General features: G+C 45.4%; 2 protein-coding genes across 2 annotated transcripts; both read left to right on the forward strand.

The window, feature by feature from the left end:
- Positions 1-284: 284 nt before the first annotated feature.
- LOC134197684 (uncharacterized) lies at positions 285-2213 on the forward strand. The gene is made up of 6 exons (XM_062667030.1): positions 285-290; positions 409-1067; positions 1138-1436; positions 1498-1704; positions 1762-1968; positions 2032-2213. The coding sequence occupies exons 1-6, from the start codon at positions 285-287 to the stop codon at positions 2211-2213; spliced, it is 1560 nt and encodes a 519-aa protein (XP_062523014.1).
- A 643-nt stretch (positions 2214-2856) lies between these two features.
- Positions 2857-15285, forward strand: LOC134196977 (uncharacterized). Its single transcript, XM_062666202.1, has 19 exons — positions 2857-4077; positions 4138-4232; positions 4292-4640; positions 5040-5206; positions 5269-5634; positions 5920-8092; positions 8151-11617; positions 11674-11967; positions 12027-12134; positions 12188-12338; positions 12401-12543; positions 12611-12696; positions 12763-13955; positions 14356-14414; positions 14478-14560; positions 14626-14667; positions 14730-14783; positions 14857-14928; positions 14997-15285. The coding sequence occupies exons 1-19, from the start codon at positions 3260-3262 to the stop codon at positions 15054-15056; spliced, it is 9780 nt and encodes a 3259-aa protein (XP_062522186.1). The 5' UTR covers positions 2857-3259; the 3' UTR covers positions 15057-15285.
- Positions 15286-16019: the final 734 nt, after the last annotated feature.

The raw sequence follows: 16019 nt of genomic DNA on the forward strand, positions 1-16019 counted from the left end.
TCAGTCAAGTGAAAGAAGCCTTTACTACAATGAAAGAAAAGTGAGTTTGTTCTCTAATCATTTTTTTGGAAACTAGTATTTGTTTTCGCTCTGTATAGATACGAGTGGACTAGATCTCTTGTGGTCAAGGTGTTTGGTCCGAAATTTCACAAGCAGTTTCCGCGCAAGAGGAGACCATGTTTTGGCAGCTGCAGCTGTGGAGGATTTCCGTCTACCGGCGGTGGCAGATTTGATAAAGGAGTCGACGTTCTAGTCAACAGAAACGCAAAAGTAACTCACAATATATGTATGTATGTATATATATATATATATATATATATATATATATATATATATATATATATTATAGAATTGTTGCTTCATTTGCTGTCTCTCTGTCTAACTAATACGCAGACTTTGTTGTTTCAGGCTGTATCTCCTGTTGCGGGCACAGCTGTGTCTACGGGCAGTGGACAGGTGACTGTGACTGCCGGAAGAGGACCTTTCGATGGGAAACTGATCATTCTGAACGATATCGTAGCTAATGCTTCTTTGTCTACGGCTCGGAAAGTATTCTCTGGGCAGATGATAGGTACCGTAGCTACATCTGCTTGTCAACCAAATTCAATTCATGTCACGGTGAAAGAAAAGTCGTCATCCGGCGATTTTTTGCCTGTTGATCCCACTCCGTATCTTGACCGTATAGGACTGCCTGATCTCAAATGGAATCAAGTGTGTGACGAGTACAAGCTTGTTTTTCTGGGTCTAACACTGGCATCTGGAAGGCTATCGGAACCAGCTAAGGAAGATGTCAGCGACATTCGTAGAGGGAAGAATTCGTTTATAGGACTTGGGGATAAAGTCAAGGAAGCAGTAAACAATGCCAAAAGTAAGGTAAACGAGGCTGTGGATGAAGCGAAAGAGGGCTTGAAGAAAGTGAAACTGGAGGTAGGAAGAGCTGCTGGTGACATTAAAGATGCGTTTACTTCAGATGGTGTCGAGAATGCTTTCAAAGAGGTTTTTCCATCACCGGGATTGGATCAATTTGAGTACAAAGGTCCAGAGTTTGGCGCGTCTGCCAGCAACGGGTAAGTAACGATATGCACGAGCAACGAACCTGCAGCTCTTTGACATTCCGTCGTCATTTTATTGTCATAGGTTTGAGAGTTTTGGCGATTTCATGAATCATTTGAAATCGAGACTGCTAAACTACGATCCTGGAGCGCTGACCGTCGGAACTACCCTCGATTTGTTTACCAAGAACGGAATGAAGGAAGAATTGAATGCTTTGCAGAATCTAGTTAATGAATTGAAGGGAGCCTTTGATGAGCCGACATGCCAGAATCCGACAGCCGCGTCTATCAAGAAGTTACGCAGTCTCTTGCGCCGTCAGAGAAAGTCGTCCGAAGGAACTCGGTACACTATGATTAGACGACTGAATGAGAGCCCCGACACGAGTAAGCAGACATGGTCATCTTACAGAGAAGTCCCGTATAATTGAGTTATCTCTGCATGTAGCTTGTGCCGGCATTCGCAACTCTCTGCAACGTATCTCCGGCCAGTATTGCACTGTAGACGACGACTGTCTTGGTTTCTCATGCTGTACGCCGCTCACGTTGATTTTTTCAAAAAAGTTTGCTAGAGCTGCGGTACGTGTGGATCCCTGTCATAGCGCTTTGACGGTATCTCTTGGTTCTTGGAAGCAAACATTTAACATAAGTTATGGTATGATTGGAGTTAGTTTCCTGGAATAAACGATGTTAAACGTATGTGTCGTTTCAGCGTTCGAAGACTCCGTTGTAGTTGGTGGGAATGTGTTTGGGAATGACATTTCTGTGGCCATGTTAATCAGGGCACTAGTGAACACGAGTTCAGCGAGAGTGTCAGCCACCGTTCGACTATGTTCCCAACAGTTGCGAACGTGTACACCATCTGTTGATGTCGTACATGAAGCCGTGTTCAAGATTGAATCGTCGAGTTGCCGATCTCGTAAGATTGTGATGTCAATGTATTATAATTGTTAATGAAAGTGATAAAGCACTTTGGTTTTAGGAAGAAATATAATCGATCAAACGATTTCAGTTATTCGTGCCATGACTCTAGATGACTTCCAGGAAGAACTAAGCGACAATGGGATAAAGGGATTTATTATAACTTTGTTGGCGAAGGCCAGAGGTGCTCTTCTTGAAAACGTATGTACTGCCTTGTCTTGCCGTTCCTACTTGGCACGTTGACGTCTTTTTGTATTTACCAGCTTCTCAATAACGTTGATATGATATTATCTGACCCAATCGGAGAATTTGCAAAAAGAGTTGATTTCTGTCAGTCTGCATCGTGGAACTTTTCTTCTACATCGGTAGAGTTTTTTAACGACGAAGTTACGGTTCCAATGGGTCCTATTATTGTCGAATTCTGTAAGTCAGTTTATATACCTTGTAGTATGCATGTGCCCGAGTTCCTGTCATAAGAATGAACTGTCGATCTTCTCATCTATAGTTATTGGTGGAAGAGGAGCTTATGGTGTCCACTTTCAACTAGGCATTTGCATTTTGTCAAGTCAAGCAATGGTATACAATCAGTTATTGTGGTGATTGTGGTTTGGCAGTGTGACTGATGTCTACGGTGTTTTCGTGTATACTATAGGTTACGGTGACTCCGTATGCGGGAGTCGAGTTGTATGGTGGCCTTCGTGCGGGCATTCTAATTTTCTTTGTTGAAATAAGCATTCACGGTCGAATCCTTGATGTTACATTTCCTGCTCGAGCAACTGTTGGATACGCCCAGATGCCTCTTGATGTAAAGTAAGTCTTTGTTACAACATGCAAGTAGAAAGAAGGAAACTTAGTACCGAATTTGTTGCTTTTGCTTTAGAGGAACTGTGGACACAAACTTGGTGCCTGTTCGATTATCTATACATGCTTCTGTCCTACTCTACATAAAGATCTGCTTCTTTGCGTGTATTAGAATCAGTTTCACCATCTGGACTTCCGAATTATGGAGTTACACGTCGCCAACCATCTCCAAGAACGTATTGACTATTGGCAGAGACGATAAGGACGAAAGTGCGCCAGACTTTCGCTCATTGACGTATGACGTTAGTAGAAGGAGAAGATCAGATACAGGCAATGTTCCCTGCACTGTACACCAGCTACCCAAGCGATTTCCAAACTCTCCAGCGTTTGAAGTTGAAGTGAGTGCTTATGACGACGAAAGTGACGTATCTTTTATCTTGGACGTGGGCACATATCGTGGTGGACGGAACTTACAGAAGCAGTTTACCATGGGCGGTCCGCAACTGTTGTCGACCGATTTGTTGAAGTCAGGTGTTCCTCTCTACTTTACAGTGACGGCGTCGAATAGTCAAGGAAAGTCTTCATCAGCGACATGTTCTATACCAACTTACGATACGACACCCCCGGGAGGTCGCGTTGAACAGTCGCACGACATAAGCAGTCATCCGTGGACGTTATCTGCTCTTCTCGTCGTCCACGACGATTCCAAGCTAGAGAACGCAGGTTGGGTAAGCGTCGGACTCGGAATAGGACAATCAAACGTTATCGGTCGCTACCCGTTCTCATTTAAAGCCGTCGGAGTCAACCACGAGGCGAGCGACTCTCTAGGACACTTTGCTCAACCCCGACTGGGGCGTCTAATTACCCCTTCGGTCGCCACGACTACCGTTATTAGCCCATTGAAGTGTGCTGACTTCTGTCTTTCATACGGGGTACAGTGCGTTTCATTCGACTACAACTACCACTCGGACGAATGCGTGATTCTGCAGGCGGTCGAAGGACCTCTGGTTGAGAAAAGAGTCAGCGGTTCTTTTCACAATTTTGAACGCATTGGCGTCGGATATACCGCCTGGTATGAGCACACAAATATGACTCTAACACACGGAGAAATCTATTATTTCAATGCCGAGGTGACAAATGTTTTGGGTTATTCTCAACTGATGTCTTCCAAAGGAACGCTATTAGATTTCACGCCGCCATTACCCGGTGAATTGGGTAATGTAAAGTATGACGTCATCGAGGCAGCACAGTGTAAAGCATCGTTTGTACAGCGATGCGTTGAGGTTACTCCTTGGGCTAATCACAGGTAACAATTTTTTTGTTCCAATTTTTTTCTATTTTTACAATTTGGTTTTTACAAATTTAGAATCATCATAGACGGCGACGGTGCTCGGACAGTCTTCAACGGTCACGAACCGTTTTCAGATCTGAAGTACACAAGATACAATAACTTTATTGGCTGTATGTTATAAAATATAATTTTTACGTTTAATGCATCACAATGTATTACAATTTCGTAGGTAACTTTCGAGGATTTCACGACGACGAGTCTGGGATTTACAAATACACGTGGGCGGTCGGAAAGCGACCACTTCTGGTCGACGTTTTCGATTACGAGGATCCTCACGCACATTTACACGACGAACGCCACTGGAGCCATTCTGGAACTAAGTTGATTAGTCTAGCGGATGGTCACTACTTTATAACAGTGCAGGCGGTCAATAACGTTGTGTTTGGAGGGTCGTTGGTGACCGAGGTCGGACACAGCACGCCGTACATTGTAGATACGGTTCCACCCGAGGTTCGCTCCGTGCACGGATTGAAATACGACGAGGATACTCGCTTGCTGCAATTGGAGTACAACACGAGGTATGCGACTTGCGTCATTGTGTTGCTGTGTGTGTGTGTGTGTGTGTGTGTGTGTGTGTGTGTGTGTGTGTGTGTGTGTGTGTGTGTGTGTGTGTGTGTGTGTGTGTGTGTGTGTGTGTGTGTGCGCGTGCCCGTGTGTGTGTGTGTGTGCCTGTGTGTGTGTGTGCGCGTGCCCGTGTGTGTGTGTGTGTGTGCCCGTGTGTGTGTGTGTGTGTGTGCCCGTGTGTGTGTGTGTGTGTGTGTGTGTGTGTGTGTGTGTGTGTGTGTGTGTGTGTGTGTGTGTGTGTGTGTGTGTGTGTGTGTGTGTGTGTGCGCGCGCGCGCGCGTGCTTGTGCGTGTGCGTGTGTACACGTGTTGTATAGATGATTTGAGGTTTAAATGTATACTGTATTTTAACAGTGATGCCATGTCTGGTGTTCGTGAGATAGACTTCGCTCTGGGCAGGACGGTTCACGACACGGATCTGCACAGTTGGGATAGGCACGGTAATCTGACAATGCTGATGGTTGTTATCAAAGTACCAGACGGTGTTCCCGCTTGGGTCCGCATTCGCGCCATCGACAACGGTGAGTACAGTACCGCGTAATTCTAGGTGTAGCGCGCGTTATCACGGTTGTATCGTTTTCAGTCTATTTGATGGCTGTTGGTCATTCGCATCATCCTCTCGTCATCGATCGTACGCCACCGGTGAGTGGCTACGTGTATGACGGTCGTCATTACGGTCGTGATGCAACCTATTCTGCCGTCAATAACACGATTTGTGTCAACTGGGATAATTTCCATGACGAGGAGAGCGGATTGGCCGAGTTTGCTGACGTGGGAGTGGGCAGTGCTCCGGGACTTACCAACGTGGTGGCATTTCGAAAGGTCCCGTACAAGGAAAAAGAAGTATGCTTTCGAGCAACACTGGTGCACTCTTACTCGTATTACTCGACCATTGTAGTTTACAATCAAGGCCACAAGCAGTTAAGTGTCAACGACACATCGGACGGAGGTGAGCGTTTGTACTATCGATGTGATGACTGATTTTGAGTAGAGCTGTAACCAACCTCCATGAGCGACTCTACTTTTTTAGGCCCACATAAGTAGGCTTTAACAGACACACACACACACACACACACACACACACACACACACACACACACACACACACACACACTGTCACACACACACACACACACACACACACACACACACACACACACACACACACACACACACACACAATTACATTAATTAAGCTAAGTGGTTATTTATCTTTGTGTTTTTTGTTTCACAGTTTTAGTTGATATGACCAATCCTGTTAGAGGATGGGTAAAGGACGGTTTAGATCCGGCAGAAGATATTGTCTACTCATATATCGACAGTGCTGCGTATTGCAACTGGAACGGCTTTCACGATCCCGAATCTGACATCGATCGATACGAAATTCAGTCTTTTGTCTCGGGTACTCCGTACCCAGTGCGGTCTGTTGGTCTGGACACACAATCAGTGGACACCTCGGTTAGCTTAAAGCACGGAGATACCGTTCGTAGTGTCCTGACTGCCGTTAACGGTGCTGAACGTCGCACAACCGTTTCCACAAACGGTTATGTCATAGATAAATCTCCGCCTCTTTTGATAAGCATTGGATTTGAAGGATCTCGCAAGGGAATTCCATTTTTTCAAGCAGATCTCAGTATGATCACCATTGCGTGGGCTTACGAGGACCCAGAGTCCGGTATCAAGTCGTACCAAGTCGCAATCTATGAACTACATCACGGTAGTAATCAAGCCATTTATCCAAGTCAAGGAGATTGGGCGGATGTTTCGAAACAGGGCAGTGATGGTACAGTCAACCGACTCGTTGTCTCTAATTTGGTTCTAACGAGTGGAGCCGAGTATGTGGTAAAGGTGAAAGCTACAAATAACGCAAAACTTGCAGTGAGCCACACAAGTGAACCGATGACGGTCGACAGCACTCCTCCGGTCGTCGCATGGATTGTGGTTGGAAATCTTGACGGATCAGATGAGAAGATGGATGCTCTAGACCGAGTTGTGCACTCTGATAAGCACGGAATAAAAGCATCATGGCATGGTAGTGATCCCGAGAGTGGTATAGCTTCTTACTGGATCGCCGTGGGCACATCCGTTGGAGCATCAGATGCCAGTGGTGGTTGGCGTGATGTTGGATTTCGAACGAGTGCTTACATAGATCGTCTATCACTCTCTCTAACTGATGAAACCAGTCAGCAACCTTTGTACTTTGTGACCGTCAAGGCACGCAACACAGCCGGTTTGGGGTCGAAGAGTTTGACTTCGAAAGCAATAGTCGTAGTGGAGGCTGACGTTGCGGGGGTTGTGTTGGATGGTCCTGATACGACCGATGCCGTGTTTCAACGGCAGTCCGATACTGTTACTGCTCAGTTTACGCCATTTTCTAGCAAACGTTGTGGTGGTATTTCCAAATACGAATGGGCTATAGGGACTTCACCTCTGGATGATGATCTACAGCCTTTCTCGAGAGTTGGTATTGTAGTTGGGAGCGACGATAGTGGCTTTGGTCAAGTGCCGTTTCAACTAGAGAATGGAAAAACAATATATTCAACCGTCAAGGCCACGACTAAATGCGGAAATAGTCTCATGACTTCTTCAAGTGGTGTCACTCCGGACACTTCACCTCCGCAGATTCAATTTACTCAACTGGCGACTGTGGATGCAAGCAACGTCAGCTCCGGCTCGTCGGTGTATGTTTACTCTGCAGCTTCTGTTGATGCTATTTGGAACGGTGTTGATGCGGAGAGTGGGGTAGTTTTGTATACTTGGTCTTCTTCTTCGACTCCGACAGATTTCCGAAGCGGAAAAGTCAATTATACTACTGGTCTTCAAACTACTAATGGGGATTTGATTCGTCAGCCTAACGGTGTGCCACACTTTCTGTGGGTTGAAGCAGAGAATCGTGTCACATACAGACAATCGATTACCAGTTTAGGTGTCGTTGTAGATAGCAGTCCACCTTCGGTGGGACCGTTACATTGTCCCAACGCTATATCCAATTTGGTTTCTGATCTACAGTGTTGCTGGCACGGCATGAATGATTTAGAGAGTGGCATCGTGTCCTTTCGTATGACATTGTCTTTTGATAAAGGCCGTGTGCTGGCTGTTTCTTCTTTATTGCCAGCAGATGCTTCGTGTTGCTCGTTGTCTTTGGAGAAAGTCTCCATCACTAATGGATCACATCTGGTGACTCTGGAAGCTGTAAATGGCATTCAACGTAGCTCGTTTGTATATGCGACGGTAATTGTAGATGTTTCAGCACCGACTGTTGGGAATATACGACATCTTTCGGATGAGTACCGTTACGTAAGTGGCAGAGGCAACACAATTCAAGGTACAGTGCAGTGCCAAAGCTCTGAAACAGAGATACACGTCACATGGGATGAGTTTATTGACACGGAAACATCTGTTACTAGGTTTGTATTGTTATAAACTGATCTGTGCTATGTGTAGTTTGACAACTGTTTTGCTTAGATACGATGTTGCGGTCGGAGACTACCCGGGTTCGACTTCTATGAGACAGTTTGAATCTGTGGGACTCTCTACGAAGGTTCGTATTGATCACCTGCAGTTACGTCACGGATCAACTGCGTATGTTGCCGTCCGAGGATTCAACAGTGCTGGCTTATCGTCCGTTGCAGTTTCAGATGGAGTCGTAATCAATTCGAAATCTTTTATGTCGGTTTGGGATGGTTTGGAAGAAGACATTGACTTTCAGCCGTCGACATCCGTTATTGCTGCTTCTTGGTCACACAATGTAGCATGTGCCGTCATGAGTCTATCTTGGGCAATATATCGAGTTGATGATCTGCTGGTACAGCCGTTTACTGATATACCTGTTGATTCACTCATGGATATAGCAGAAGAGCTTAGTCTCCGGAATGAAGAGCGTTACTACGTTGTCGTTCGACTTGTGACCGCGTTGGGTGAGACTGTCGTGGAACGATCGGATGGTGTGACTGTCGATATCGAGTCTCCGGTTCCGGGTCAAGTGTTCGATGGGGCAGATGATGGAGTGGACGCCAACTATCAGGCATCCGTCACTGCACTGAGTGCGACCTGGTTGCCTTTTGGACTTCCAGGATCATCGTCACCCAGTCAGCAGATAGTGCGATATGAGGTGGCATTGGGATCTGATGATCGGTATTCGCTTACTAGGATCAACGTTGTTCCTTTCACGGTCGTTGGTCTCAACAGATCGGTCACTTTTCGTGATCTCAACTTGATTCCTCTTAGCCAACAATACTTCTTTACTGTACGAGCATTCAGCAAGACTGGAGCAATGTCGGCGGTTACATCTAATGGTATATATGTTGGATATGGAAATCCAGTATTTGCAGGCTCAATACACGTGGATATGTTTAGTAACTCATCTTCTTCACTGACTGCTCGTTGGGATGGATTCTCTTCGGATCTACCGATTCTCTTTTATGAGTGGGCGATTTCTAGTAATCCTGTGAACGTGTCCAAGTGTCCACTGAGCGTGAAGACGTATTGGCGAGATAATGAAGTAGACAGTCTCTTTGATGTAAAGCGTTTTGTCAATGTTGGACTCGACACGGTGGCCACTGTCAGCAACTTGAATTTGTATCACAATCAGAGTTACTATGTTACAGTACGAGCAACCAACGAAGCCCTCCGTTGCATCTCGTCCACCTCTCTTCCTATTCTGATCGATTTGACGCCTCCCACTCTTGGCATTGTGATGGCAGGATTCGAAACAGATCTCGGTGCGTCGTATATTCAGTCGACGAGTGAAATTGCGGTCACGTGGAAAGACTTTAGCGACAGCGAGAGTGGAATCACTCTCTACGAGGTGTCACTATGGAGCAAAGAGAGCTGTTCCGAGTCTGATGATACACGAAAATTGAAGCAATTAGTTGGCTATCTATCTGTTGGCAATGCTACGTCGTACGTATACAAGCAGTTATCACTAGACAGTTTGACGCCATACTATGTATTAGTGATGGCAACGAATGGAGCTGGTTCGAAGCGAATTTCGTCTTCCAAACCTGTATTGGTAGATATCAGTCCACCTTCTATTGGACAAGTCAAAGACGGAAGTGATTGGATGAATGACAAAGTGTTTCAGTCGTCATTAGACACTCTGGAAGCTACATTTACTGTGGCTTACACTGAAGACCAACTTTTGTGTCCAAGCCGAGAATACGATATGTCCAACAACTTGGTCTTTCAAGACTGGATGGTTTACATTGGCAGCTCGATTGGCAACATTCCAACTTACGATACCATATCGTTCACGTCAGATCAATTGAGTGTAGAGCAGGGTGGGTTGAAAATTGGATGGGTGAGAGAAAGAGGAAAAGTGCATCTGCGCTCTGGTGCTGTTTACACCACTTCTGGTATGGTGGCCGATGGCTCGTTTTTGGTCGAAATGAAGACAGCTAGAGGTAAGGCGACTTTAACAAGCGTCGTCCTTTGGGATGGTCCACAGAACACCATTGGAGACTTAGAAGCACCTGAGAGGGTCCAAGACACCGCTGACGTAACAACTGAAAACCTTAATTTATCAGATAGTTCTGCTTCAGGCTCTGGTTCTGGTTCTGGTTCAAATTTGTCTTCTAATATCGGCAGGAAACCTATCGTTATACTACCGGATGGAAGGGACACTAATAGAAACAACAGTGATTTTGCAGACACAAAAAGTGGTGAGACTGAATATGATGCTGCTGCTCCGAGTATTGGATTCCAGGTGATGGGAGAAAGTGAGGCTTCCGAAATCGGGTTAGGGCAGAATGACTTCTATCTGCTGTTTTGGTGCCGATTCCCGAACGATGAAGAAGCGGCTAAATTGCAGTGGGTTGAGTTAGGATTTGATCCTACCAGCGAATACCACACTTATGCAATAGGCACGAGAAAAGAGCAAATAGAAGGCTCCGTAGAATGGGCTGCAGAGCTTTACGTTGACAACGAGCTCAGATCTGTGCTGACGGGAATTCCTCAGTTGAGTGACAACACAACGTTTTCTATTGCTGTTCGTACGTCCCGAGGGTTTGTCGCTCCTCTAGGTGATCCGTTTCAGCCACCGTCTTCTTTTGCTCTTATTCGTCGTGCGAGTCTGCCAGCTGTAGGATCGCATCCTTGTTACTACGGGGAACCGTTTCGAGACTTTGACAGCCCCATTTTGTTTATTGAGTCGTGCATCAGCTCAGAACCGTCCGGCACTTGTGACGTCATTCCGTTTCGTCGAAAGGGGTCGGTGTGTGTTGCTTGTAGAGAACCATGTGATCGATACAGCTGCTTTGCTGATTGCGATTTTAGTCATGTGGCAGTCCGCTTTTATCAAATTGTTAATTTGACTTTGTCGGCTGGAATTATCACTCAAAAGTCAAATGACGTTCAAACGTCAGACTATACATTCCGTCCTTCAGTATATTACTTTGTGTTGAGAGTAATTAATGCTGCTGGTGTGGCTTCCGTTTCTGTGTCGGATGGAGTAGTGATCGACACGACAGCTGCCATATGCTCTGCTGTCTATCAAGTTGATCCATCGTGGTCATTGACCGAACCAGCACAATATCAAGGAACTAACACGTCGATTGCAGCTTTCTGGGAGTGCAGTGACAATATTAGTGGTATCGTCGAGTATTCGTGGTCTATAGCCACTAATCTTACATCCGATGATCAGCCATTTACTTCGGTTGGAATGGCAACAAGTGCATTGAGAGAGAACCTTGTTTTACATCAAAAGTCAACTTATTATGTGTCGGTTAGAACTCACAACGGTGCTCAACTGTTTAGCACGTGGCACGGTGAAGGTATAACAGTTGACGTCGAGCCACCGGATGTTTCTAATACGAGCGTGTGGACCACGTTTTCGGAGGGATGGCTGAATGTGTCGGACATACTTTGCACTGATAAAGGTGACAGACTGGGAATTGCATGGACCAGCATAGATGATGATGATGTGGAGCTAATAGGTGAGGCAAGAAACGTCTCCGTTGTCGCGTGTGTCAGTTTGTATTGCATGTTGTAGAGTGGCGTGTCGGGTATGAGGAGGAAGGAGACGATCTGTTACCTTCTGTGACCGTTGGCGTTGGGGGAAACGCGTCTCACGCAGAAGTGTTAAACGGGAAGATCCTTATTGGCCAGGAGACAACTTTAAATCTGTCAGATGTTCGAGCTGTGCAGAAGAAAGCTTTTCAGAGAGAGAATCGCGATAGAAACTTTCTCAACGTCGAGCCTGGTCGTTTTATGTATCACTCGTGGACAGCTCGCAGCCGCTCTCACAAGGAGTCTCCCCTTCCAGGACCGAAAGTAGCATTAAAACGTATGTGTGTAGTCATATTCTGAAAAGCGTCGACGTTAACTAATCCCTTGCATTGTTAGGGTCTCATGACAAGGTTGCTGTTGGGCCAACTTCACCAATGGATTCAATTCGACTTTCACCGCCAGACGAAGCGGTGGATCAAAGCCGTGTGGTGATTGAGGGTCTAGGTAATTGCAACGTATGATATTCGATTTTGTCAATTACTGAAGTTGTATTGCAGAGGTAGGTGATGGTGGCGTCGTGATTATGGGTGTTCTAAATCGGTCGGATCTACAAAAGGAGTTTGGATCGTCAGCAGTTATTGAATATCAGTCATATATACAGAATCCTGAACAGACCAGACATGAGACGTCCCGCAGACTTACATCTAGGTATTGTGATAATAAATAATTTAATTGATTGGTAGCACAAGTTTCTCGATGTTTGGCTGTAGGTTCCACGAGTCTTTGGGCATAAGCGTCTTCGTGTCACCTCTAAAACCGGGTGATATTAGTGGTCCGTTTGAGTTGAAACTACCATTTAATGCAAGTGATAGCTGGAAAGATGAAACACCCGAAATTCTCTTCTGGGATCCAAGTATTGGCGCTGACTTAACTCTCTACTGTGGCGTCGTTTTGTTGATTTGGTATTTTTGTTGTTGCAGGCAGTCGTATATGGAGAATTAACAGTCGTTTTTCGTGTCCAAGGCCAACGTTTTTCGACTGGACTAATGGATTGCTGTCTGTACAGGTTAGCTGCTTCTGTTGTTGTCGCCTGGTCATTGGTACAGGGTGCATGGTTTTCTTTGTGATGAAGGTTTGTAGCACTTGGAGCTCAACCAAAACAGATAGAGGAAAGAGGAGTGCAACCGGCACCGGATATTTAGAGCAACCTACTCAGTTTGCTCTTGCGAGAATTGGTAGTCAGTTTGTAAACACGGCACCAACAATTCCCAGTTCTCGCCTTCAACTGTCGATGAAAGAAGATGATCGTCTGTCTGTACGCTTGATATACACAGATGAGGAAAACGATAGAGTTATTTTTCGTCTAACTAATGAACGAGCTTCCTTATTTGACGCAGTTTCATTGTCTGACGACGGACTGTTGGAGGTAGTTCCCTGTGCTAACTGCTATGGATCTGCTGTGATCCACTACACCATTACAGAGACGGATCTTCCAGAGGGCCAGCCGCTATCATCTACGGGCAGCGTTCGAATAACAGTCGAGCCCCAGCAAGACGCACCTATCCTCTACTATAACACAATGATTGGAGATAAAATCCAAATAGTAGAAGAAAAGGCTGTTGTCAATTTGCTTGTGGACCAGGACAAAGTTGAGGACACATCCGTGTCTCTACAAATAGCAGTACTTGATCCAGATCGCGATGACCATCTAAATGTGTTGATAAAGTCACCATCGGTTGGTGATGTCGCTGTAATCGAGACGGTGTCACTCGCAAATTCGTCATCTCCGTTTGAGTACATATTGATAGACTCAACACAGACTCCTCCTCCTGTGTTTAAAGAGTTCTTGCTCAACTATACTGTTTCTAATGATTATCACGGAATGGTCGATGTTCAAGTGTTGGCTCAAGATCAGAACGTTTCGTACAGTAACCTGCTGACTGTGAGAATTTTCATCCTTTCAATGCCTTGCAGAAACAACGCTACCTGCAGGGGAAATATGTCTGATCCACATTGTCAATCATCGAGCAGGGCATTTAGCTATGAGGGATACATCTGTGTGTGTCAGGCAGGTTACACTGGATTCTTCTGTGAGACTGACGTCGACGAATGCGCTTCAGATCCTTGTGGCGTGGGATACGAGTGCGTAGATTTCTTGGATGGGTTTGCTTGTGTAAGCGAGATTTCCACTGGTTCAAAAAGCTCATTTGATGCGGGTCATATCGTTGCCATATGTGTGACGTTGTTGGTCCTGCTGATTGGTGTAATCATTGTGTGGCTGGTATGGAGAAAATGGCATAGGGTATCAACCTTTAAACGAAAAAGGTAAGAGCACACGACAGTTCCATAGTGTAGTTATGTATGTATGTATGTGTGTGTGTGCATGCGTGCGTGCGTGCGTGCGTGCGTGGCGCGCGCGCGCGCGTGTGTAGTCAAATTTGTATATTTTTACTTGTCAGCTGTATTTTGTCTGATGATTACCAGGCATAGCCTTTGTTTCTCAGTTTACTGGCTTGTCATCTGTTTGTGTGATTGGTGTGCCAGTCTGTCGGTAGGTGTGTTGGTCCGTATATCATCTGCTGCTCTTGTCTTTGTACTTGATGCACGAACCGCTTTGTCAATCCCTTTAGTTCTTTTCTTTGACGATCTTCATTGATCCATCAGTAATCGTTGTAGTTATCATATCTTTCTCTAGCTATATGGAAACGTCATTGTGTTTGTGTAGCGGTATGTCTGAAAGTGGTGTCATTCTTCAAAACGCTGATGCTGTAAAGCGCGAAGACGGTGTGCACAGCGCAATTTATAGTGTCTTCTCCTGTATTAATTACTAAATTACCATTTATCTAGTGCCTATGACTCCACTTCCACCTCATTGTACTGGGGAACCTGGTGAACGCCCGGAGCAACCTGATATCGTCGAGTTTGATCAGGTCGACTTGGTGCATGCTGACTGGAACGGTCTTGTTTGCTCAACTGTTGCTGTGTACTTGTACAGGACATTAAAGAGACACCGTTGCAGCTCAGTGACAACAATGAAGTATTAACTCACATTTCCACTCGTTAAATACGTTTTTGTGGTTAATTTTGTTTGTGACCGAGGTTGAAGAGGCTACGTATGAAACACTGGACGAAGTAGAAGTCGAGGGCGCGAAGGTTACCATTTCCTGGACGTATAGTTCTGTTGTGAGTGTCTCGTATAAAACAATGTGCTATTTCATAACGACAGGAAGCCGTTGGAGGCAAGGCCGCTGAACCAGTTTACAACAGCGACGACGCTTATTTGGACCCACGCGAGCAAGTGCGACACTTTAGCTACATGTTTACATTTGCTGCTAACTGGCCATTCATTTTGGTTGATATGTATAGCGTGATGATGACTTTCTGATAAATCCTCTCTATGGTGTGGTTACCGACAGCCAATTTTGAGACAAAGGTGCACGTTGATTAACAGGATTTCTGTTTGCGTTTTCGCTGCATATTGATAGTACGGGCTTACTGGAATGGATCGCATCGCTGAGACTGCTAACTGTTAGATGTTGTCTAGTGTTTGTCGGACTTGGTACTTGCTACGTAGATGGTATAGTGAGCAAATTCATTCTGTGTCGCATGAGAGCAAACTATTCAAGACGATGTATGACGCTGTGTCGAGATGCAATGATGGCTTTCGCACACTGTACCCGACCCTATCACACGTATAGGCATGATTTGTGCTTTGAATGTTTCTGTATGCATGCAGTAGCAGTCTACTTGATCCAAATCGCTGTGACCGTCTAGTTGTGTTGACAGTCACCGTCGGGTGGGGATGTCGCTGTAATCGAGACAGCAAATTTGTTGTCTCTATCCAATTACATTTTGATAAACTCAACACACACACACACACACACACACACACACACACACACACACACACACACACACACACACACACACACACGCACACACACGCACACACACACACACACACACACACACACACACACACACACACACACAACAGTCCGTCAGCCAATTCCTTTAGAAGCGTGGGTGCGGTCACTTAATTTTTTGTATCCGGGCATGTAATATCGCGTTTGAGGTGTGATCGGTGCACTCTAACTTTGCTACCGTGATAGTTCTGGTTATATTGCTGTGCGAGCAGGGAAGTATTGCTGTTACCACTAAGTTTATGCAGTCAAGAAGTTGAAAAATTGACGCGAACCAACGTAATTAGGTGGGTATTGCGAACGAGGTCGGATGTTAGTTTTTAGGGGCGCTGCTGTCTTAATTAATTAATTAATTAATACTAAATTTTGTAATGTGACGTATAGTATCTTTGTCGCGATTTACTATCAGATCTACCAACTCGCTGGAATTAACTTTAAAAGTTGTAATGCAATTTTTCTCATTTAC

The sequence above is a fragment of the Corticium candelabrum genome, chromosome 22 (genome assembly GCF_963422355.1).
Source record: "Corticium candelabrum chromosome 22, ooCorCand1.1, whole genome shotgun sequence".
NCBI classification, from domain to species: domain Eukaryota; kingdom Metazoa; phylum Porifera; class Homoscleromorpha; order Homosclerophorida; family Plakinidae; genus Corticium; species Corticium candelabrum.

Coding starts and splice junctions, on each gene's coding strand:
- LOC134196977 (XM_062666202.1), top strand. CDS start 3,260: ATGGGCGGTCCGCAACTGTTGTCGACCGATTTGTTGAAGTCAGGTGTT. Junction 12,697..12,762: donor ATGGATTGCTGTCTGTACAG/GTTAGCTGCTTC, acceptor TTTGTGATGAAG/GTTTGTAGCACTTGGAGCTC. Junction 14,561..14,625: donor ATATCGTCGAGTTTGATCAG/GTCGACTTGGTG, acceptor GTACTTGTACAG/GACATTAAAGAGACACCGTT.
- LOC134197684 (XM_062667030.1), top strand. Junction 1,437..1,497: donor GAATGAGAGCCCCGACACGA/GTAAGCAGACAT, acceptor CTCTGCATGTAG/CTTGTGCCGGCATTCGCAAC. Junction 1,969..2,031: donor ATCGTCGAGTTGCCGATCTC/GTAAGATTGTGA, acceptor CTTTGGTTTTAG/GAAGAAATATAATCGATCAA.